This window comes from Python bivittatus, unplaced genomic scaffold (assembly GCF_059951505.1).
Source record: "Python bivittatus isolate LINGU-HERP-01145 unplaced genomic scaffold, Pbiv_v1 ctg000480_np1212, whole genome shotgun sequence".
NCBI classification, from domain to species: domain Eukaryota; kingdom Metazoa; phylum Chordata; class Lepidosauria; order Squamata; family Pythonidae; genus Python; species Python bivittatus.
In genome coordinates, this window is record NW_028277075.1 from 785,205 (window position 1) to 810,364 (window position 25,160).

At 36.7% G+C, this 25,160-nt stretch overlaps 2 protein-coding genes across 3 annotated transcripts in view; one reads left to right on the top strand and one right to left on the bottom strand.

The window, feature by feature from the left end:
* The window catches only part of BTBD7 (BTB domain containing 7), a 76,785-nt gene extending 71,210 nt beyond the window's left edge, over nt 1–5,575 (top strand). For both annotated transcript variants that reach the window (XM_088145213.1, XM_088145214.1), the window contains exon 11: nt 925–5,575. In XM_088145213.1, coding sequence (XP_088001339.1) covers nt 925–1,722 — 798 coding nt within the window. In that variant the 3' untranslated portion in view covers nt 1,723–5,575. The remainder of the gene's footprint in view (nt 1–924) is intronic.
* A 151-nt stretch (nt 5,576–5,726) lies between these two features.
* Nucleotides 5,727–25,013, bottom strand: UBR7 (ubiquitin protein ligase E3 component n-recognin 7). Its single transcript, XM_007435195.4, has 11 exons — nt 24,717–25,013; nt 23,054–23,187; nt 22,459–22,519; nt 20,559–20,654; nt 19,679–19,732; nt 19,107–19,212; nt 16,464–16,630; nt 15,635–15,763; nt 14,736–14,898; nt 14,087–14,148; nt 5,727–9,039 (listed from the first exon to the last, which is right to left on the bottom strand). Exons 1-11 carry the CDS (start codon nt 24,921–24,923, stop codon nt 8,947–8,949), a joined length of 1,272 nt encoding a protein of 423 aa, XP_007435257.1. The 5' UTR covers nt 24,924–25,013; the 3' UTR covers nt 5,727–8,946.
* Nucleotides 25,014–25,160: the final 147 nt, after the last annotated feature.

A 25,160-nucleotide genomic window follows, 5' to 3' on the forward strand; every position in this document is an offset into this window, starting at 1 on the left:
CAGTTTCATGTCATGATAACAGGTAGATAAGTATAACACTATTACAATCAATATAATATTTAAAATAATAAGCTAGATTTTGCTCAATGATTGCAATAATTAGATTACAAATTATTCTTACAAGTAGTTAAAATATAGTACCGAAATGTCACTAATTGAACATGAATAATGATGAAGATAGGGTCACAAGAAAACTAACCCTAATAGAAAAAAAATCTGATTTAGTTTTTGAACTCTGTGAAAAAGCCTGCTTAGAACACCTGTTACAATCTATGTGACAAAATTGTTGCTGACCAGTGTTATTTACATTATCAACAAATCATATTAAAACATTCCATGTATAGTTGTTGCTTTTTGAAATCTGGCTGTTGAATTAATGAATTCAGTAGGAGCTTCCTGTTAATTAACAATTCAGTGCACTTCTGCAGGAAACACAAGAAATTGACAAGCGTGCACATAGGAATATATTATCCTAGATACACGGCTGCTTTTTGTAACATAGGTTTTTAAATATATACAGTGTGTATGTGTGTGTATCCAAATTGCAGATATACTAAAGGAAAAGTTCTGCTTTGTTGAGACTTTGGGCTCCCTCGCTTCCCTACATTAATATCACTATAGGTTTGTTATCATGTTTTAATTTTTAACTGGTTTGCTTAGAAAGGCTCAAATCTTTGTGCTCAAATCAGAGCTTTTGATTTCAGAAGCTAAATTCTTATATAAGCACTAAATATAAAATGCTATCTTTTCTTATTAGCTTTGAAAAAGCATGTAAGCTTCTCCTTTACTGAGCAAATACAATGTGATGTATGAAACAGTGCAAGTTGAATGTCAGGCTCTTAGCTGTAATCTTGGATTTTGTAGGGCAAAGTAGTCCTGGCATAGCTAGAAGATAGCACGAGTTGAAATTGATCTCTTTTTCAGGGTGTTCAACCTGTTCTCAACGAGCTGATGCCAGATATTGCGATGGGTGTGTCAACTATGTCTCTGAAGGACAGAAGGTTGCCAGAGCTTACAGTTGACACAGAGCCTGTTCTGGAGGTTACACCAGGACCACCTCAGCACATTTCATGCATTCAGACAAGGCACATACACAGTTCACGGAAGAAACATTCAGCTGAGCAAAAGTTGGATCCTAGAGAGAATCAACAGGAATATCCTGATTTCTATGATTTTTCAAATGCTGCATGCAGACCTTCTACTCCTGCCCTTACCAGGCACACCCCTTCACCTTCTCAAGGTATTTACTTTGGCCCAGATTTATATAGCCACAATAAAGCATCACCCAGTGGCTTAAAAACCACTCAGTTACCTAATCACATTTCTCCTAAAAAACTAGAAGATCCTAGGAGAGACTATGCACTTTCTCAAGAAGGGCATCCACACAGACAAAAGAATGAACCGATACACCTCGATGTCTTAGAACAACCTCCCCAGCGGTTGGACTTAGCTTTGGCTGCCCAGGAGAACACTGGGAATATCTCAATTCACGCAAGGGGACGAACAAAAATAGAAACCGATTTAACGTATGGACTAACCTCTAGTCGACCTTCTCTGCCTTCTTACAGTTCAGAAATCCATGATGAACCATCTAGCAGGAGATTGGCCGACACTGAGCCTCTGGAAAGTGAAGCCCAGAGAAATGCAAATTTGGAAAGGGAAGAGGTTGTAAGTAGAGGAAGAAAGTCTCCAGACTTCCTGTACAAAAAATCTGCCCTCTGAAAACCCTCCACCTCCACTTCTTCTCTGTGCCTAAGAATTGTGAAAGATCATTCTTTGAAATCACTGACCTGAAATTTGTCAGGCCAGTTTTTTTCAATGCCAGCGCTATATCATTTTTTTAATTATTATTTTTGTATATACATGGCTTCATTAAGAGATGGCATGCTCCCAGTTTATTTGGAATGCTGCTTCAGGGTTTATGTTTTCAACAGATTTTGTTAAAACTCTTCTCAAAAATATATTTTCACTGGCACCTTTAAAAAAAAGAAAATAAAAGGTAGCCTTTTGCACCTGTACATTAATTTTATTAGTTTTTATATTGGTATGTTAAACTTCTACTGTCGTATTTTATAGGACTGTACATTCATACTATTTTGGGTGTCTCTTTTTTTTTTTTTTAAATCATTTCCTGGTATTCAGTGTGCATTAGGCTGCATACTTCCATACTTAAGATGTATTTTCTTACAAGATGGTGAAAATATCTGTCTTTATTTTTTAATGATAATAGGAATTCCAAAGAACAGCACACTTACATAACTGCTCTGGTTAGGTTTGCAACCTTTCTGCTCTACCACTAACACAAGAATCCAGCCTAATGTGTTTGCTCTGTTTACCAAGTCTCAGGCTGCTAATGTAGCAAGCACTCAATAATGTCTGTGGCCAGGATTTTCTTTAAAAGTGAGGGGTACAAGTCTGTTAGGATTTCTGAAAATCTCCTTTTCTTTTCGGACATGAAAACTGAAGAAATACTTTCTAAGCCCTTTGGTTACAATGCAACTAATGCTTCAAATGGGTGACAGTCCTGTAAGACGTGCTTATCTGATTCTTCATTTTAGAAGGATACACAGATGGTAAGATTTCATAGCAAGCACAAGGAGGTGAGAAAATAATTGCTTAGCATTTGACATGGGTGTTAATGCTACATTTTGGTAGAACAGGCTTCCTCCCCAGGGGAGACGTCAAGAGGAATGCTTATTGCCTTTTTTCTGCCTCTGAAGAAACCAAGGGCTGCAGTTTTAATGATGTTACTGAGTGCTATATATTTCTTGTTTTGTGGACAGAAAACAGATTGGAGAATAATGGCTACAGTTTAATGAGCTATAAGCAGTTTAGCACTTACTTTCTTCATTCCCCCCTTGAATACTTCGGGGGTTTGTTGAAGTTGGTTCTAACATATTGGAAGGGAGGTTCTTTTGGGTTTTATGAACATAAAGTAGAGATGCTGGGCTGATAGATTATTGCCAATAAGGATGGCCATTTCAGCAGTCAGCTGTTTCAGGTACTTGCCACATATTTCTCTTGCATGGACTGGAAAAATTTCAGTACCTCTATGTGGTAATCCCAGCAAAGACTTGACATGGTGGTTAGTTCTAAAAATACAGCTCTTCCATCACTTGAACACCTTAGCCAGATTGTTAGCTAACCTTAAATCTGTTTTTAGATTTTTAGTACTTGAGACTGTTGAAAAGTAAAATGTTTCAGTGTTTAAATTTTTTTCTGAGCTTTTTTTTTTTTTTTTTAAAAAGTCTCCACTGATCTTTTAGTTCCCACTTCCTATTTCCTTTAGGGGGAAAACACTGTTAAAGAAAAATGAGAATGAGTAGCCTATCCAGATAGTTTACACTACATTAATTTTGCTATAATTCAGGCATTGTGTTGCATCTTTGTGAACTGAAAAAATACATTCTATGAAAAGTTGAATTCATTGGTAAGACAGCACCCTGATGATAGGATAATTGCTTAGTGCCATTTGCCAAGCATCTCTTTAATTATTATCTGGAGTTTAAACATATTTTCCATCAAACTTGCTTCAAGAATGTTTGATGCTTTGCTTCAATGTTGACACTGATAAAGATAGGATTCCATTATTTTGTCATCTCCAGTGCCAGCAGTCAGTCAGTCTCTCTCCCCCCCCCCAACTACACAAAGCCAGTTTACCAGTGAAATGTGATAGGCTTATGTATGAGAAACTCAAGGCATACATTTTCAGTCACAAAAGTAGCTATTGAATTGATTCAGATAATCCATTTGGACTCAGTTTACACTTTTTTTTATGAGTAGTAGAAAAACAAACACTCCATAAGTGAAGTAAGCTATCATTTCACAGAAGAGTTTTAGATGAAGGTAAATATTGAGAAATAATTCTGTAGCAGACCTAAAGAGTGTTGTACCACTTTAACAATCTAAACCTAAATATTCTGATTTGAACAGAAGAACCTAAAGAGATTTGGGGGGCTGTAGAATTCCGGCTTCTTGCCTTTTCCTCTGGGCCATATATAAATGGAACATTAATCCCCATCAAGATTTGGGGTATGTTAATTGCTAGTGTTAATTACAATCTCAGTGAAATTATCTGTGGACCTCTAGGTAACTCTTCTACTGACTCTGCATAAAGAATTTCATCCCACCTACCCATCCCTTTTTTAAGGAGAGTCATCTTGATTTTATCCTGTGTGTGTTTGCAAAAAGTAAAAAACATTTTTAAAATATATCTGACCCAGTAAATCAGAGGAACAGTTTGTTTTCAAGGGATTAATTTTGCCTAAGAATAAATTAATAAAAGAAATTGTGACATAATTGAAATTACTTTTACATTCTGGTAAAATGCAGGATTCACAAATCAACAAATAGTCTCAACTGTTCTATGTTACTGTAATAAATGAGTATAGACCATTTTCAAAGCACAGTACAATTTTAAGCAATTTTTAAAAATACATTTTAATGAATTTTTAAAATAAATTTGTTGGAAGTCCCAAATATTCTGTAACCACGTGTGTGACAGATAATTGCTGAACTTACATAGCTTCAGAATGTTGCTAATTTTGTTGTAACAGTATCAAATTTGATCTGAATGCATCCTGCCAAGAAAAAAAGGGGATTTAAATTGTGGCTGAGATTCATTTTCATTTAATTTCCATGCATGTGCAATATTTGTATGAGAATTTTTAAAACTATGATAGGCACAAGGAGCTGATGCTTCTCCAGGTGTGTGGGGTCAGCTGCATTTTTCAGAAGACAAAGGGCCTGCTTCTGGAGAAGGACGTGCCACCCAAGGCACCTTGAAAACCCACCCAGTGTGTTTACAAAGACCTTTTCTGCAATACTAACAGCTACTACTTGTAGTCCTGCAGGCTTACAATAGTTGCCCTGCTAACCATTTAGTGTACTCCATATTTGAATTTCTGTCTTCAGTCTCTTTCTGCCTCTTAAGGAATAGGAAAAAGCTAGTATCTTTTCCTTCAATACTTTTGTTTTTGCCGTGGAATATTACAAACCGTTTCCACCTGTTATGTAAGTTATTTTGGAAATGCCTGAAGATGCCACTCTTATTCTAGTTATTTCCAATGACTGTGTGTTTATATGGTGGATGGATAGTTGGGGAATGCTGGGGAAAGCTGAAGAATAAAAAACTATTTCTATACTTGTATGTATTTCTGGGAGATGTTAAGTGTCCATGATAAAGTTCTTGTGCTGTTACTGGTATAAAGTCAAGTGCCTTCAATGCTAAAGGCTCAGAAATTTTCTTAAACCAACTTCATGTCCTATGCAAGTGTTTTTTCTACAACCTGCATAACCAGTACTTTGTAAAATTTGTTTACGCTTCAATTGTACATATTGTTTTTTTAAGAAAAATAGAATTTTTATTTAGGTACCGCCTAGAATTGAATTCTAGTCTTGTGCGATGCATTGTAAAACAATACATTTCTCTTTTGAGTACCATTACAATTGTAAAAAGGTTTTCACTGGTTCTATTTTTCTACTGTTGCTGAGAAGCATGTTAACACTGACTTTATCATACATATAGTTGGTATTTCAAATAAATGGCTTGTCTAGAAAAATGCAAGTGTAACATATTTTTCATTACAAATGTTCCACTTCTGTGAAACTAAGTTTTTGAAAGTTTTTGAGAGTATAAAGATCTTAATTTGAACAGTTACTAAACACATTGTGATATTAATATTCACAATCTGCATGTTTGAAAAGTACCAATAAAACTCTGTGGCTACAGTAGGCAATATCTTTATTTGAAACAATTCAAGTGCCAAATAATGAACATTAAAGGGAAAAACAAGGAAAAGAAAAAGACCATGATGAAGACCTCAAGCATGTGTTTTCAAATAATTGGGAAGATTATGGAGGTAGGTATACCACAAAATGTAGATTTCAAGGAGACAACCTACTCTCTTCAGTGTATTCATAAAATTCATCTCAAATTTTAGGATTTTTCCATTATGCCTACCCTTCTGCTTATCTTCCATACTGTTTTAACTTTCAGGCTAAAGGAGTTCTGAAGAAGCTTGGTCAGTGCCGTGTGTTGCTTTAATTGGCTCTAATTCTATACTGTGGCTTACAGATTTGTTTTATAGTTGGAAAGATACCATTCAAGAGAACCACTTTTAAGCAAGGTATTAAAAGGGGTTTCTCTTTGTCTCATCTGCATTGAAAGTGTTGACTATAATAGTTACTGTATGAGAGGAAGCTAACCATACCACACTTCAGCTATTAATGACGACTCCGCCTTTCGATGAACTCACGGTATTCAAACTGATTGAATCACCTTAAGGATCATGGCCTACCAAAGCTGCCTTAATACAGTGTATTCTACATCATGTTCAAGTGTATTGTATATTATGGAGCTCACTTGATTTCTGGCCAGTCATTAAGTCAGGCCACTAACAGGATTGTGGTAATATAAATATGGATGCACAAAATATTTCAAGTAATCCATGTCCAAACTGAAGTACATTTTGGTCCACATATGGAACAAAATGGATGGTTTTGTTCTGGGAAGAAGTGGTACAGGGCAGGGATATAGTTAAGGACATTGGCAGCAGTGGTTGAAGAAGGGAAGGTAGTGGGAAGATTTGGAGAGGTAGGCAGGTTGGTGGGATATCCACACTGGAGACTGCTGAAGGGAGTGATGCACACCAGGCTTATCCTACTTGCCTTGTAGAATCACTCAGGATATCTGGATTTTGGTTTAGCCCAAACTCATAATAATCACATTATTCAGTCTTTTGTTCCTGCTCAACTGCAGCTTATCTAAAATGGCTTGGCAGAACTTCTGGAATGTGATGGTTTGTTCCAGGTTTGGTACAAAACATTTTCCTTTCCATGAATGACCCTACTATTAAGCCATCACTGGTTATACTTCACCTTGGGCAAGGCTGACATATAAAAAGAATATCCAGGATTTAAATAGCCTCATAGACTATAAATACTGCAAAGTATGTCAGGCTAGGCACTCCAGCCTGCATTGCTTGCCTTTGAGATGACTGGTAGGCTCTATAGTACCAAAACATTCCCCACATTGCTGCATTTTACACTCACAACTTATCAAAACAGTAATGTGAGTGGTGTCCAAATACAAAGGTAGCTAAGAAGAACCCATGTGCAACTTTATTAGTAAATTGACAGTGATAAAAGTGAAACAACAAAGGGAAAAGTATTTCGGAGACAACTTATTCCTATTTTTGTGCATGAAAGATTTTGTATGCTGGTGCAGATACCTGTTCTTTAGAAAAGTAATTTATTTCCTGTTTGCTCAAATAGTTACAATAAATCAGCGTAATTCATCAATTTAATTGAATTCTATTACAGTTTGCTTAGATCAAATGGTTGATCTATGTCTGGACTTTCAGATTCCTTACTGGGCAGAGTAGAAAAGATAATCATTTTGGCACTTTAACATCCTAAACCAGTCATAATTCAAGTTTATTGGGGTAATTTTTGTTTGGTGTTGCTCTCTAGCAGGGATAGATTTTGATATCCTTCTGCCTATTATGTTTGCCAGTAGTAAAAAATAGTAAACTGCAGTTGGCAATACTTGGAGGGTTCCTCTTGTGTTATGAAAGATTGCCGAAACTGAAACACCCTGCCTGATAACATTTCTTCAATGCATATTTACCATATTGCATCACACACTCTTAAAAAAAACCCTCTGTAATTATGTAGAACAATTGCTTATTAGCTCTAATCTGGCAAGTACAGTAACTGATATTCATGACAATCATGTTTGTTATTTTTCATACCATCCTAACAGCAATATAAAGCCACACTGCACTCAAGAGAACCACATATAGTAGTGACTCTTTTAATTAATTTAAAATATAACTAGAGAGAAAAATCATAACCAATGAAAAGCTGAGGATTATCATTCCTTTTCAAAACTCTGTGAGGATGGGAATCAGGCTGAAGCACACTACTGGATGAGCAAAAGCACAATGTACTTTCAGCTTTAAATGTTTAGAACTACGCTTTGCTATTACAACACTCGCCAACTTTAAACATTTTACTGAGGTATTGGTCTACAGCATGTGAATGCTGTGAATCTTTAGTAGTTAGGTGATAAATTTAACCAATAGAAAATAGATGCACTTACATGAAGTTTTTAACATTCTTTGCAGTATTAAGGGCTTGCATTCTCTAACGTAATTACAAAAGATCACAGCCATATTTTACAGTTTGGTAAATAGCTTTGTAGGCTGTTCTTCCTAAACATTTACAATTACATTATATACGTTTTCAGATACTCCTTTCAGTTTTAAAAAGTCAATGGATAACCTGATAATTGTCACCTACCAAACAGCAATTTACACATTCTACACTGGTAGTCAGTTAAAACATTGGTGATAATATCACTAAACCTTTGTACAATCATTGCCTATCAGTAACTGCTGTCTGTAATATGTATTCTGGACTCAAAAAAAGTCACGAATGTCTAATTTTAGCTAAAAGTTGTACTTCAACTATTTCAGCAAGCCATATAATAATCCAAATCGTTTTTTCATAGCAACAGCTAGCAGAATATACTATAAATGAATGCACTAAAACCAAGCGGATATGAAATCTTGCATTCAAAATAAATCTTTGAGAAAGGAGTACCTTGACCCTGAATGCTAATCCATTAAGTACATTTATCTAGGTTTTTCCTTTAGTCATAAAAAGATTTTTGTCACTTATACTATCTTAGGAGGGGATCAATATACTTCCTAAATATGTATCTTCTGAACACTAACCAACCCCTTCTTTGACACAAGTTACATTCTGTGAATCCATGATAGTTACTAGGAAATTGGTGTATGCATATGGCTGCAAATAATAAGCTCTGCTTTCTAGGACACAAATCAAGATGAACAAGACGTTAGATTTAAATTGGGAGGGAAACCCCAGAATTTAGCAGTGAGAGTTATATATGTAGTCTTTTAAGACCTCCAAACTAGTCTAGCTACAGTAGTACTGCATCTGATCTATCCTCCTCCTCTTTCGAGACTGAAATTCTTCGAAAAATTGCTGAATGTCCTCTCGTTTAACAACCTGTTAACAAAAAGAAAATAAATAAAAACAAGACAGTAGTATGAATGTTAAAGTATAAAGAGTTTCACTGATGTTTAAATAATGCAATTAAGTCAAATGCACCAATAAAAACCAAAATAATAAATGTACAGAAGTCTGACATTAACATTTGGAAGTTTTAAAAGCATCATAGGGGTGGGGGAACTTGTCAAACTTCCAGTACATTTTGTGGTATTGAAACCTTATGAAAAAGGGCTCCCAGTTCTCTCATCTTTATTTCCTTACATTTGAAAACCAAACGTATACAAGGAAACTGATGTTCATGAACCTTCACACATTTCCCTCATTTCTGTTATGCTGAAAGGCTTTAGGCAGACATCCTGTCTCCCAAAGTGTCGAGGCCATAAAGATATGGGAGAAAGTGACCCCGATCTGCATTCTAGGAAACAATAAAATTCAGAAGATCAAAGGGGGGGTGCCCCAAACTCTGACTAGTAACCAATAGGTCATCAGGAAGATAAGTTTCCCCCAATAATAAGGAGGAGCCAATACTTATGCCAATTTCAGCCAATCATTTGTTAATTGCTGTATCTCTTCGTAAGAAACATGTATAAAATCATCTTCTTTGGGTGTGACCGGGGCTCTTCTCTGTCTTAAGGGGAGACCCCAGCTGACTATATTGGCAAGCTTTCAATAAAACTTTAAAATCTCAGCTGGTACTTTTGTGTCTGATCTTCTGCCAGACTGAATTCTAACTGGGGAGAGTCGGAAACTCTCAAATTTTGCTAACAGTATTTAAAGTGGCTATAGTTTACTAAAATAAATTCAATTCAGTACTACGATATGGAATTGCTGAACTTGAATCATTAACAGATTCCACTTCACAGTGTGACTTAGAATAGGATACAAATGCCTTTTTCTAAGCACCCTTCAGATTTTATCAATGCTAGTTGATCCAACTTCATTCAAAATTCTGTTTGTGAAATGCACTTTTAATAATCATTACCCCCTTTTATACATATTTTGTCTTTTCATTTATATGCATTTTATTTGGGGACCTTCAGAACATGGTTGTGTCCTCTGGTTGGTGGGTAATTTGTGAGTACAATATAGACTTGTAGGGGTAGTAGCTGCTGGTTCCTGGGCTTAGAAGGGGGAGCTAGCAAGGGGTTTGTTGATTGTCCACGCAGAGATTGGATTTAGATCAGGCAGCCTTCTTCTGACTGCCATGCCTTGCAGCTGCCCAGTGTGACTGGCAGAGGCAGCTTGGAGATGTTGCTATTCTGACAGTTAGGCGGGGAATATGGTTGTTATGAGGAGGGAGTGGGCTAGTTAGTTAGCCTAGCTCCTGGGAGAATGAAGGGAGTGTGGGGAGGACTGATGGGGGAGAGAGGGCACACAGTAACATCCTAATTATCATGGGCAGAGGATGATTTGGTGGGAATCTGAAGTCACTCATGGGGAAGGCAGAATTGACATTTAAAATCAATTCCATGTTCCAGCCCTCAACATTCATCCCCAAGCAAAGTCTCTGGATCCTCCGCAGTACTGGGCTTCAGCTACTCCAACTATGCCAGGCTAAATCTGCCCTCATCCACAATCTTATTTTGGATGAGGTAGCCAACTTGGCATAAAGTACTGAGACCTGGGTGGGTCCTAGAGTTAGGGGTTCCCCTCTCAGAAATTCTCCCACCTAGTTTTGAATGTGGCACCAGATGCACAGCCAGGGTGAGTGGGGGAGGTACGGTTGCTGTTGTCATCTGGAAAGCCTTAACAGCTTTCAGAGGCACTGCACTGCAGATAACCAGATGTGAGATCCTGTGACTGAAATTGTTCTAGGGATCAGTTGGGATTGTCGCTGTTGTACAGGCCTCCCTGTTGCTCAGCAATATCTTGCACAATTCCATCACTAGGTTGGTGGGGTCTCCAAGGCTGAGAGACTGATTCATGCTGGTGTGTGTGTGTGTGTGTGTGTGTGTGTGTGTGTGTGTGAGAGAGACACACATTATTTTTATTTTATTTGGGGCAGTTGTAAAATGACCTGAAGTTTATTATTTTATTCAGGCAGTTGTAACATGACCTGAAGTTGGAGGACATAACAAGTCCTTTGTCATGGTCAGATCAGTCTGACTACTTTCCAGCTGGCTAGTGCTGTCCCTCTGTGGAGGTTTTGGCCAATTAGACTCCAGCTGACTAATAATTAAATGGGCCTTGAAGACCTGGGATTTCCCCCAAGCACTAGATTATGAAGTATGTGCCACTGTGGGAATTATATTCATTTGTTCGATACATTAATCTCTCAGTTATCACTTCTTTTGTTTGCACTGTATTGGATAGTTTATTTTGTATGCCACACAGAGTCATTACAGGTGGCCTATAAATTTGATGTATTAATGCTAGTTTTCCAGAAGGCACTTAAAACATGGTTTTTTTCACCAGCCTTGGGGATCTCAGGGAGAGCCTGCAAGGTGCTTTATGAGATTAAGTGATGCTTGCTCTCCTGTTTTCTTTGGTTTTAGCTGTTTCTTTTATATGTTTACTTTATAAGTTTATTTTATTTACTTTTGATTGCTTTTAAATCATTATGGAGGTTTTAACTGTTGTTGTGTTGTATGCCACACCCAGAGTCACGCGTTTGTGAGATGGGTGGCTATATAAATATGCTAAATAAATAGGCATCTTGCTTTCATTTAGGAGTTCAAGATGTTGGATATGGGAAGTTCCTCTCATTTTAATCTCACAACAACCCTGTGAGGTAAGTTGAGCTGAGAAAGTTGGGAGTTCAAAGTCACCCAGTAGCTTAATGATTAAATAGAATTTGAACCTGGGTCTCCCCAACCCTAATCCAAAGTCTTAATTATTACATTTTATGCACCTAATGAAGTGGACTACAGATGCAAGAAGTGTATGCAATAAATACATTAGTACCAGGAGACCAGCCATTTGCTTTGGCCACAACAGACTGAAATGTTTGGAAATTGGAAACTGGAGGAAGTTTTGGCCAATTATATTAACTGAACAAATATGCCAAGTATGCCAGATTCAATTCAAGGTTCTAATAGTGACCTATAAAGTCCTTCATGGCATGGGCTGCATCACTTGCAGGACCATATTTTCCCAGTTGCACCTACCTGTCCTGTTAGATCCAGGAGTGGCATGCCCCAGGCCCCATCTATTAGGGAGTGACATCTGGCAGGACTCAGGAAGAGACCCCTTCCTATTGGGGTTACCCTACTGGCTTTCCATAGGACCCTGAATACCTGGTTTTGCTACCTGAATCTGGGGCTCTGGTGTGTGGTCAAGCCCATATCATGATTATGTTAAGTGTGTTAGTTGCTTGTACCTCAGCTGCTCTATATGTTATTTATTATTATTGTTATCATGCTTTTATCTTGTTTTCATTCTTTGTTAGCCACCCAGAGTCATGTATTTGAGATGGGCAGTTGTATAAATTCAATAAATAAATAATTATATAATATCAGTTAATAACTGGCTATGAAATAACAGTTTTACTGAAGGTAATTCTTATTATGAATGTGATAAAAATGTGGAAGTATATGAAACTATGACAATAGTCATAAAAATAACATAGCAACACTTTCAAACCAGCAATTTGGTTGATGGAAGACAGCATGCTTTTTACCCTAACATACATATGCTGCTAGTGCCAGGATTTGATCCATTTCTTTTGTTACTTATTTCACTTTGCTCTTCCTCTTCACCAGCTTATTTTTAGTAAATGCTTTACAAAGCAGTTCTAGCTAGATGACTGAAGGCTTTAGGAGGTATGGCAATGATAAGACCAGGGGAAGAATTTCCAGATGCACTGACTAAAACAGAAGGAACTGAGCAGCAAACTATACTAATGAGAACAGAAGCCTTCTCCTATTTTTGTCTCCACTGTTCCCTTCCTTGGAGTTCCAAGAAAATTTAGAAGCGTTTAGGTTTTACAAGACTTCTGCACCCCAGACATTTGAGGTACTTTATCAAAAGGACAAACAGCAGGTCTCTCCATTTCAACTGCTAGATTTAAAAACAATAAGCCTCAATGTTCCAATTCTGCTATCATTATGAACACAGAACTAGCAATTCAGATACAAAATTTTGAATTTCTTTTATAGTCATAAGTTCACTTATCAAATGCACATAGTACGTAATTGCTACAAAGTCTGTTGCCTTTGTTTCTAATTTGCAAACAAGTGTTCTGATTTTAAATTTAAATCTTTGTATACTTTCATAACTATCTATGGCTAACTAAGAAGAGTTCAAGCTTCTCTTCCCCAATTTCAGATCGTTCCTCTAACAAAGGACATATCTAGGCATATTCAGATCAAACTACCATGAAACCACACATCTTATATTGATTGGTAACATACCAAACAGGATTGTAGAAAAAATCTAAAACAGTTTGATCAAGGTCATCTAAAATACTGACTGGTCAGGTTGAATTTCCCTCTTTAGAAGCTACTCCAAAGTCCTAGAACACTCGCTGACTGATCTTCCTTTGGCTTCAAGCAGCTGGCAGAGAGTGAAGAACATGCTGTGAAGTTATGGAATCACCCAGTAGGAATCCCTAAAGGTTAAGCTTAGATAGATATGTTTTGATAGACCTTAAATAGTAAAAACTATGTTTCTGTGTTATTTTAATTAATAACTGACCATTTCTTACTCTTTCCTGTAGGATTCTTTAATGATGTGTATTAAGTTGGAAATCTAATCTTTTTGCCTACCCTGGGACATGTCTCATCCATGTTCTAGATCGCTGGTACTGCATTCCCGCTTGGCTCTTAAGGGGGAAAAAAGGGGAAAAGCTCTGGAAAAACAACCTATCTTTATCTAAGCAGCTTAAGATTTGCATGTTCCAGGTGATGTTTATTAATCTAAATTATATGGGTGATAGCAGCATATTTACCTCTGAAATATGATAAAGGGCCCTAACAGTCTGACCTTTCTTACATAGTTGAAGATCCATATGTCCAGGTTGTCACAGTAGTACAGGTAACAATTGCTATATTTTTCAATTATCCAAAGAATATTTTAATAATAGTATGTGATATTGTATACTTACTGTTCCTTCATCTGCAAATCTTCTCAAATAGTCTGTCAATTCTGTTTTCAAATCATTGTACTCTGAACCAAATAAAAAAAATATTTTTCTGTAGCTGTATATTTATATCATTTTTTTTCTCCTTTATGGCTTATCAATCAGCTTTAAAGATGACACCCACACCCACAAAAAAGTATTGCTTTATCTATACTACAGCTATACTGACTCCCTACTTCCCTGTTTTTTGTGGTGGGGGGAATGTCACAATATAAGCCCAGCTTACTGGTTTATAAATAAATAAATAATTTCTTCATACTCCTTAGAGCTCTAGGACACTTTGCTTACCTAATTTAAATATTTCCTGATAGATTGCTGCTGATGGTATACTACAGGGACCATCCTATACATTCTTACTCAAGAGTAAGTTTCAGTGAACTCAATGGAACTTTCTTCTGAATTGATAGTTGTAAGCCAAACATTCTAATTTAGTCAACTACCATAAACAACATTGTATGAGATTCTTTTGGCTAGGCTAGGTTTACCAGCCTCCAAATTAATAAAAATATTTTAGAAAGAGTATCAATTAAAATAGGCCCTCTCTCCTAATTCTATTTTCATACATAAAGCAACATCCTATTCAAATTATTCCTAATTTATTTTAATTACTTACCACAGATGAGTTCTACCTGCTGTACTCTGTTCATGCTGCTAAGTGTGTCCATTAGAGGATCTCTTCTATCTGCTTCTTGGTCATTTGTCCCTTTATTTTCATAAGCCAAGACAGTATCACATTCATCTGTTAGGAATGGGACTTCCATATCAGAATACATTTTCTGAAGAATAAGAAATTATTTTCACTGCACATCTTGATCTATAAAACATTTTCTGAATTCAAAATAGAAGCAAAATACTTTCAAATTCATTGTTTAAAAAGCATACAAATTTCTTTACAATTAGTATAAAAATGAAGTGAGATGAGGGAAAAAATAACTCTGAGACAAAGGAACCTAGGCGGTTCAAAACAACTCCAGCAAGTTTATGAGTGGAGGAACAAACAGCTATAGCTCTACCAATAAAAATGTGGATTGTAACAGCAAAGTCAAAAATCCCTACACACGATACTTCTTTTCCCCCACCTTTTCATAAACTTTTTAAATGAGACAAATCCCTAACAGTGACTTGTTATGTAGATTTGCAAATGACAGAAAAAAACAGTCATTATTTTTGTAATGCATTATATTTTTAAGAAATATTCTACTGAATGTGAGTTCTTTTACAATGTTTCAATTTTTACTGTCAGTTTTTTACTTTCCAAAAAGGAAGACAATGAATTTAAGATGTCTTCATGACCCAAAAAATGGCAGACATAAAATTATAAACATATACTACCTTCCCACCCAACAGAAACAGCCTCCCTGAAAAAGAGCAGTCCCATTTAGGTGTTGCAAAAAGGATTAAATTCAACCAAATCAGGCCAGAGCATCCACTCAGTTCCCAGGTAATTGTTTCAGAAAAGAACTATGGATTCCTCTAGAGCAAGTAGGGATACTACAATTTAAAAATGCATACCATACATTCTTTGCAGGTGCACAATTTGTTTCGCCAGTTGTGTGGCCAAAAGGTAGCTGTGCTTTGCTTCAGGTTCTGCTTGGTTTGAAGTTCTTGCAGCTTGCAAGTGAGTATTTCCTTCTTAACTGACTGCAGTAAAATAAAAGTAGCCAACGTTATTTCCAAACTTTGCTCATTCCAGGTTCTTTAGCCCTCCAAATTTACTGTCTAGTCCCGTATAGTATGCAATTCTTCACCTGCACATTGATATAGCTAGCTTCAGTAAGGCATTATTTCACTTCAGAAGAGTTCTGTAAATGTATTCAGCTAAATATGCTTACAGAAATCTTCTCATCTTTTTGAGTTAAATGCATGAAAATCAAAAAGTCACTGGTACTAGAGAAAGCTTGGGGTAGAGTTTATGAACCCAAATGCTATGAGTTCTACCCACTTGCAGGCAGCATTATGGATCTCTGTAAATTAGATTTTTTTTGGGGGGGGGTGGCTTTGAGTCAGTCTTGACTCCCGGTGACTACCTGGACTAGTCCCTGCAGTTTTCTTGGCAATATTTTTGGCAGTGGTTTGCCACTGCCTGTTTCCTAGGGCTGAGAGAGTGTGACTGGCCCAAGGTCACCCAGCTGGCTTTGTGCCTAAGGCAGGACTAGAACTCATGATCTCCCAGTTTCTAGCCCAGTGTCTTAACCATTACACCAAACTGACTCTCATAAATTAGATCAGGCTACATGAATCTACCTAATACATACATTGGCAATGATGCAGCCAGGAATATCATGAGCCCAGAATTATAGCTTTCAGTCATATGCTGCAAAGCAAGAAGTACAGGGCTTACCTCTGAACATTCATTGCCAGAACTGGTGGATGGTTCATTAATTTGTACTATTTTCTTTTCAGTCTTCATTTGATCTACACTGTTTTCATTTTTAATTATTCCAGTTTCTTCAACATTCAGCACAGATCCATTATCAGCTGCAGCAATAACTTTGGTCACAGTTGGAACTACAACAGACAGACACCTAGACCTATTAGAATGAATGTAGTAAATGCTATTTCTACCTCAATTAGTTAAAATGTCTTTCCACAGTTAAATATCAGTTATTACAATAAAACTAACATTGTTAAAGAGGAAAAGTAATAATGTCACATGTTATCATGGTCATTTATTTGTACTCTATCTCCAAAAAGACATTTTTTAAAAAATGTTGCAATTACAAAATAATAATTCTTCATCTTTTAATGAAGTATAGGCTACTGATCTAATACAGTGATATTTAAAACTTTGCAAACCTTTTTGAATTTTCAATATTGTATGTCCAAATATTTGAATATCCAATATGTAGCTTTTGATCATTTTCCTCAATAAATCAATGAACTAGTATGATGTTTTTGACTCATTTGTTTAACTGTGTCCTCTTTATCTAGTTTTAGGACTTGTTTGGAAAACAGATCAGGTTTTAGGCTATATTTTTGCAGAAATATTGAACATTTAAAAGGTTTCACAAACTTTTAAGCACCACTGTATTTTTATGCCCTGCTCCTAACAGAGAAAATACCCGTAATTCCAAAGTCTTTGTTCAAAAAATGTCTGACTGTGAAGGTTACCAGTAAGAAAAGTATGTCATGATAGCAGGACAAATATAGTTATTTTAGTTATATAAAAAAGTATATTCCATTATTTTAATGCTATATGCCACTTAAAGTAGCTCACTCAATTTAAAAACCAATTAAAAAAAAAATAGTTCAAGCTTCAGAAGTTAAATTTTCCATAGTGCTGGTGAAGCCGTAGAGCCAGCAGCAATGCCTCCACCAAAGATGGAAAATGTGCCTTCTCCTTCCAATCTGAGGAAGCGGGCATAGTGATATGGAACAGGCCTCAAGTAATCAATCCCAAACACTTTACATATTTCATGGACAAACTACATCTACGCAAAATTATAGTACCCCAATGTTGATGTAATCTTTATGCATCACTATCAAGCATAGTGAACGCCCCAGAACAGATGTAACTTATATAATTCTATACTTAGGAAAACATTATCGTGGTCACCATAGAACTGTAGAGTAGGAAGGGACCACAAAGATAATCTATTCAGCCTTCTGCAATATGCAGGAAAACAAACCGTATTTGAGAGGCAGCTATCCAGCCTCTTCTTAAAAATCTCCTGTGATGAAGAACCCACAACCTCCATAAGTAGACCAAACAAACTCTAGATAGCTGCAATTTATACCCATCATTTCTAGTCCTAGTTCCTGGAGCCATGGAAAATAGTTCTTGGTATTCTTCCCTATCACTTCCCTTCATGAACCTATACACAAAAGCCATATCTCCCCTAAGTCCTCTTTTTGTTCAGACTGAACATCCCAAGTTCCTTCCTATTGTCATAGGTTATGTCCTCAAGTCCCTGTATCATCTTTGCTGACATTTTGAAAAATAATGAAATGAGTGTTTCTTTGATTTGCAACTAATTTTTTCATACTTTTATTTTGACAATGGTCCCCGATTTCTCATCACAATTTCCCCCCCCCAAAAAGACATAAAATTAAGCTATTGACTTGGATTAACTACCTCACCACTTGAATCTTTTTATGCAATGATAAAATGATAATATTTAAACTAAGTTTCCAAGTCATTCTCCTTGCAATTCTAATGATTTCTAACAAAATTGTCAAAATACAGGTCATTAATTTGAAATGTAATTTTTGAATAAAATTTTAAATGTGTAATTTAATAAGCCTATGCTTAATATTTTACAATATAGTACTAGGCATCTATATAGTCAGAACCATCAGAAAGCAGTAAAACCTCTCACAACTCTGATCTAATATCAGAGGGCCTTGTAAAAAGATATTCTTCTAGTAGTATACATCTTGCTAAATTAGAAAGACTGAGGACTATTTGTACATATTCTATGCACAGATTGCCACTGCTGGGCTACACTAGAGAAGCCCAAATGCATACCTTTATTTTCATCCAACAATCAAGCCATCACTTGCACAAAAGCTGCTCAAGTAAGGAATGTACTCGCATAAATACCATTAGGTGAGAACTACAATCTCTTACAAGAATGCTTCTCCCCCTCTATATACTGAAAAATTGCAGCAAAAAAAAAAAATCACAGAAGATGAAGTAGAAGTTTGAGCAAATGTAATGTTTGCTAATTGAATACAGTGCTTGGTATTTGCCCCATCTCAACCCCCAATAAGCAGCTGGCTAATTGGTCAGATTCAACTTTCAGGACAGGATTCCTTTCCATGCAGGCATGTTTAGTATTAAAATTTTAGATTGCATATCATAAAAACTTAGGCATTTAATCCCCAACAATGTAATCAATTAAGGAACTACAACAAGCTGAATAAGTGTTGCATTCATGTCAATTAGACTAAAGCACCTAATCCAAATACTTTCATTTCATTGAGTTGAGATACTGGATCCGGATTAAACTATTAGCTCAACAACAACTGTTGGTTTCCTTACCTGCTAACCGCGAGGCATATGCCCACAAGAAAGGGCAATGATCCATGCAAGTCTGACATACCATTTCATGAAAATCCCCACTATCTGGAGGGACAACACCAAGATGCTGAGGAAAAAAAAAATGGAAATTCAAAACAATTGTATATTAGTGACAAACAGGAGGACTCTTCATTAAAATTAGAACAGTGGGTCTAGCATCAGGGCTCATCTTTTCCTCTTAGTTTTCTACATTCTAATCTATGCAGTGTATATACCACAAACCACACATACTTGTAGTTCACAGAGATGAAGTATTAACTTTATTTTCAAGGTTGTCATTCCTTGGAAAGGCTGCAGTTCATATTATTAAAATGTTTCCCAAACAAAAAGACTGCAGCACCCAAATGTATTTTAAATGCAGATTTAAGGACACGGTGTATAGGTTTGAAAATCTGAATTCAATTATTTAAGGATCTATATAACTATTCTCCGAAAGACTCATGACTGCAAGTCTTTTAAGAAAAATCTGATTTTACAAGTTACATATTTCTAATCCCTTCCATTTATGAAATAATTTTATTACATTTGCTTACCCTTCCATGAAACCAATCTTCACAAACTATGCACTGAATCATTTCATCTGGAATCTAAAGACAGAGTCATAGTACTGTATTACAAAATATATTATTACTTCAACTCGTCAGAAAGATGTCTTTGAAATTATAGAGAACATGTAATGCTACTATCAGCTTTGCTTGAGCAGGCATTCTCATATATAACTTTTTAAAATCACATCTATACTAGCTGTCAACACATTGCTGCATACAGTTCAAAAGTGTTTGTTTTTACATCATTAAAGCTCTATCTATATCAGTGAAAAATATGGGACTTCATTCCACTTTTATCTTTCAACACTGAAAAAGTGAGTGAGGAGCAAACCCAACTCACCAGGAAAAATTCTCTAATGATTGTTTGTTTCTAACTTTGTAAATATTTACACTATACATTGCTTTGAAACTTATTTAAACAGCTATACATTTTTAAAATAGCTTTTCAATTATACAGACTGGGAAAAAGACACACATTTCAATGTCACAATGCAACTTATTCAGTATTCCTGGGACAAAGTACGGGTAACAGACATTCAAAGCACTGGCTGAATTTCTGAAAGAAAATACCAATATCTCCAAGAAATAATATCACCCTTCTTTTATTACAATCTCAGAACAGGAAGTATGTTTTAAGATAAGCTAGGTTCCTGGATCTAATTTCTCTAAGAATGTTTTATTTCTAATATCCAAAACACAAAATTACAGAGTGGTTTTCTTTTCTTTTTTTTTCAATTGTATGTGTAAAATTCCTGTTTCTTCACTGAAAATAGATAATAAAAGATAGGAAAATTATTACAATTTATGAACTGTATTCACACAAAATGTATTTGCATCTTCGATACATCACTACAATACAATTTACCTCATCATCAGGGTCTGGGTAAGGTCTTTTACAAACACAGTATAATCCATAGAAATTATCATTATATTTATTTGCTGGATTCACTGTTGCCTTTTCCTAAAAAAAAAAGTAAGACAGGTATCTTAAATAGAAGATAAGTCAAAAAGAATTTATCTAAAGAGAAAAACATTTTATTTACATTGTGCATTCTACTTCAATCATCCCAGGCATAAAAGACAATAACAATGATATATTACCCTGACACACTGTATGCTTATCAACTGTCCTTAATGAAGGCAGATCCAAATACTGTATAAAATAAAATTAGGTCTTCCAACTGAAGTTAAGAGGCACTCAAGGTTCCCATCTACTGGTGTCTAAATTAAGGTATAGATTACCATTAAAAGTAACTGTACTATTAAGAAGTACGTATATATTCATCAACTGACATGAAATTTGCTTGCATTTGTTTATTTTACTAAGCTGATATGCTGCTCCAATTGTCAATTGACTGAGTGGCTTACAATTCTACCAAACATAAACAAGATTAAATAGCAAAAGCAAAGACCCAAACAATAAACAATATTATATAACTCGTTATTCCTATGCAGTTGAATCATAAACCCATGTATACTTTTACATAGGAAGAATTCTCAAATCAACTCCCCCTAAAAGGCCTATTGAAATAACCAGGGTTTTATTGTCTTCCTAAATCCCAGTTATATAAGACAAAGCAAGTCTCTAGGGGGATGCTATTCCAGAGAGGGAGACAAAGATGGAGAAGGCCTACCTCTGAGAACCACGTAGATGACATTTTTAAAAAGAGGGAACCCATGAACCGTGACCCCATGAACCATATCGCGCCAGGCCTTCCTGTCCTTCACTGCCTCCCTGAGTTTGCTCAGTTTCATGCTCATTGCTTCAGTGATGCTATCTAACCATCTCATCCTCTGCCATCCCCTTCTCCTTTTGCCTTCAATCTTTCCCAGCATCAGGGTCTTCTCCAAAGAGATCTCTCTTCGCATTAGGTGACCAAAGTATCTGAGCTTGAGCTTCATTATCGATCCTTCCAATGAGCAATCAGGGTTGATTTCCTTTAAGATTGACTAGTTTGACCTCCTAGCAGTCCAGGGAACTCTCAAGAGTCTTCTCTAGCACCACAGTTCAAAGGCATCAATTCTTCGGCGCTCAGCCTTCTTTATGGTCCAGCTCTCACAGCCATACATTACTACTGGAAAAACCATAGCTTTGACTATGCAGATCTTTGTCAGCAAGGCGACGTCTCTGCTTTTTAATATGCTATCTAGGTTTGCCATAGCTTTTCTCCCAAGGAGTAAGCGTCTTTTAATTTCATTGCTGCAGTCTCCGTCTGCGGTAATCTTGGAGCCCAAATAAATGAAGTCTGTTACTGCTTCCATTTCTACCCCTTCTATTTGCCAGGAATTGATGGGGCCAGATGCCATGATCTTAGTTTTTTTAATGTTGAGTTTCAAGCCAGCTTTCACACTCTCCTCTTTCACTCTCATCAAGAGGCTCTTTAGTTCTTCTTCACTTTCTGCCATTAGGGTGGTATCGTCTGCATATCTGAGGTTGTTGGTGTTTCTTCCTGCAATCTTAATTCCGGCTTGTGATTCTTCCAGCCTGGCATTTCTCATGATGTACTCTGCATATAGGTTAAATAAGGAGGGCGACAGTATACAGTATACAGCCTTGTCGTACTCCTTTCCCTATATTTTGAACCAATTGGTTGTTCCATGACTGGTTCTAACTGTTCTGTTGCTTCTTGGCCCGCATACAGATTTCTTAGGAGACAGGTAAGATGGTCAGTACACAATAACTGTCACTAATTTATAATTTAAACCAGAAAAATAATAGTTTGGCCACTTTTCTCTCAAATGTAAACCTAATATTTTATACTTACAGGAAGTAGCTTACATTGCAGATTTTTGAACTTGCTGTTTCCACAGTCACAACGGAAGTTTCTGGAAGAAAAAAGAGCAAATTTTGAAAGATGTTAGTGTCATGATCTTCCACGATACTTAAAGCAAGCCATTTACAAACTATATTCATATTGGATGGAAAACTTCAAAAAATTATAAATTGTATTTACTGTCCAATTTTTTTGAAACCAAAATACATGTCTATATAGTAAGTATTTACACAGCTAATTAAGTTATACAGTAATCCTAAAGATATCATGAAGTTAAAACAGCTCTCTAACCTCTAGAAATATATATTTTGGCTATATCTTGTTGTACTGAAGTAGCACTATGTTCTTCTCTAGCTGGAAATTCGGAACTTAAAAATTACATTTATTTACTCAAACATTTCACTTTTAAAATACATTCATTTAATAATATCCTGTGTCCAATAAATCTCTAAGGTAAATGTCACAAAAGTTATATCAGATATATATGTTAAAAAATGTAATTGTATTCTAGTTTAAATTGTTGAAGACTGATAACTTGGCAAATAAATTGGCTTAAAAATGATAAACTTATTTTCTCTTTGGTTACCTTTTGGTATATAACTCAAATAACTTGTGAGAGCCATGGCATTCATAGCTGCATGCTAAACAAATTCCTGCTGGTTCTTCACCTGGTGGTGTACATGTACTGCAGGCATACAATGCCTGCCTCTTTACAGCACCCTGGAAAGACAACAACAGCATAATAATGAACAGCTGGGAAAAGTACCATACTAAGATTCTGCCTTTACAGACAAACCCCAAGAGCAACAAACCCGTGGGCAGAAATTAAATATAGTTTCTGTTCTTACTGGAGGTTTAATAATTTCTCCAGAATTCTTAAGTAGCTATGTCACAAAACATAGATCACTATACTTACCTTATACCTAATTCAACCAGGAATAAGTGATTGTAATACAATTTCCATTTACCCAAGTAGATAAACAGCAAATATAAAAAGACTGCAATTAAATAATGTTCTATCAGATAACACTGGAAACTGAAACAGACAGATAACTCAGCTTCTACTCTTTATTTCTACGGAAGCAACAAGGAGCTATAACAAAAAGAAAAGCAATGATACAGTATTCATCAACTGTAGCTATTGTTTGTGAAGCACATATAATTAGGATATACTCTATATAATATTTTTGTAACAAGTGAACTATAAACAGTTTACAATTAATATTTAATTTCCCATTCTCAGTACCAAGCTATTGCTGTAAAAACACTGTAACAGGAAATAAGTGTTCTTGAATAAAAAAAGCCCTAACAAAAACTACAGCATATCGCTGTACAAAATACTATATATTGAGTCCTTGCTATGACAGATGTGACTTTACCTTTTTGGCTGTCTTTTTCTACCAGTATCATATACCAAAATGTTTTTGTGTGGTAGAGTCCATCTCATAGTTTATGTTGCCCATAATACATATGGTAGTTTAAACTTATACCAACTTCTTTTGTTGAGAAAGAATTAAAAAACACACACATTTACTTCTGTTAAACATGTCTGGAAAACTGTGTAATTAAAAGTATAAATACAGAAATTTAGCATATTTCAATTATTGTTAGAGCCAGTAAATTATTGGTTGATTACAGTGAAACAAAATAAAACCTAAAGACCAAAAAGATGACAAGATCTCCTTGACTGATCTCAGCTTTAAATAACCAGTTTGGTGTAGTGGTTAAGGCATCAGCTAGAAACCAGGAGACTGGGAGTTCTAGTCCTGCCTTAGGCATGAAGCCAGCTGGGTGACCTGGGGCCAGTCCCTCTCTCTCAGCCCTAGGAAGGAGGCAATGGCAAACCACTTCCAAAATCCTGCCAAGAAAACTGCAGGGACTAGTCCAGGCAGTCAACAGGAGTCAGCAATGACTCCAAGGCATGCACCCACACACAGAGGAATATTTAGGAAGGTTGTTATCTTCCCTTTTTCACCAGACTGCTATTTTGATACTAGTAACAGCTTGTGAGATACTTCCATGCCCCCCAACAAGTCTTTCTCCAACTTCCTACCCCCGAACTCCCCAGATATTATGCTCTGCAACTCCCATCATCCGCAGCCAGCAGAGGCATCGGCTTTGCTGGCTAAGAATAAGAGAGCGGTAGTCCGACATACCTGAAGGCAATAGGTTAAGGAAGCTTTCTCAAGCGCCTCGCAGAAGCAACCTTTCCACCACGCCGGGCTCAGCCACCACCCCGCTCGTCTCACCTGAGAGTAACTGCAGCGTTCGTGGTCGCTCCCGCCGAGCACGGCGCGCGCTTCATTCTCCAACTCCTCGTTTTCGGCCAGCACCTCGGCTAGCGACACGACGGGCTCCTCGGTGTTCCTATCCCCCTCTTCGCCGCCAGTGGAGGTGTTGCTGTCGTTGCCGCCGTCCTCTTCTGGCGCGCTAGAAGCAGCTGTCGCCCTTTCCATCTCCCTGATGTAACTGCTTCCTTTGGTCCGTCGTAAGAACCCGGAGGCGGAGGAGGAAAAGGCGGGAAAACGCTAACCCGCCACCAGGCGACGCCTCCGCGCGCACCGGAAGCGGAAAATAAGTCGCGACGAAGAACAAACGGGGGTGCGCACGTGGGCGACGGAAGCCAATCAGAAAGGCGAATGGAGATGGAGACACTGCACTCCTCCTTTGAATAGCGTATCAACAACAAAAGT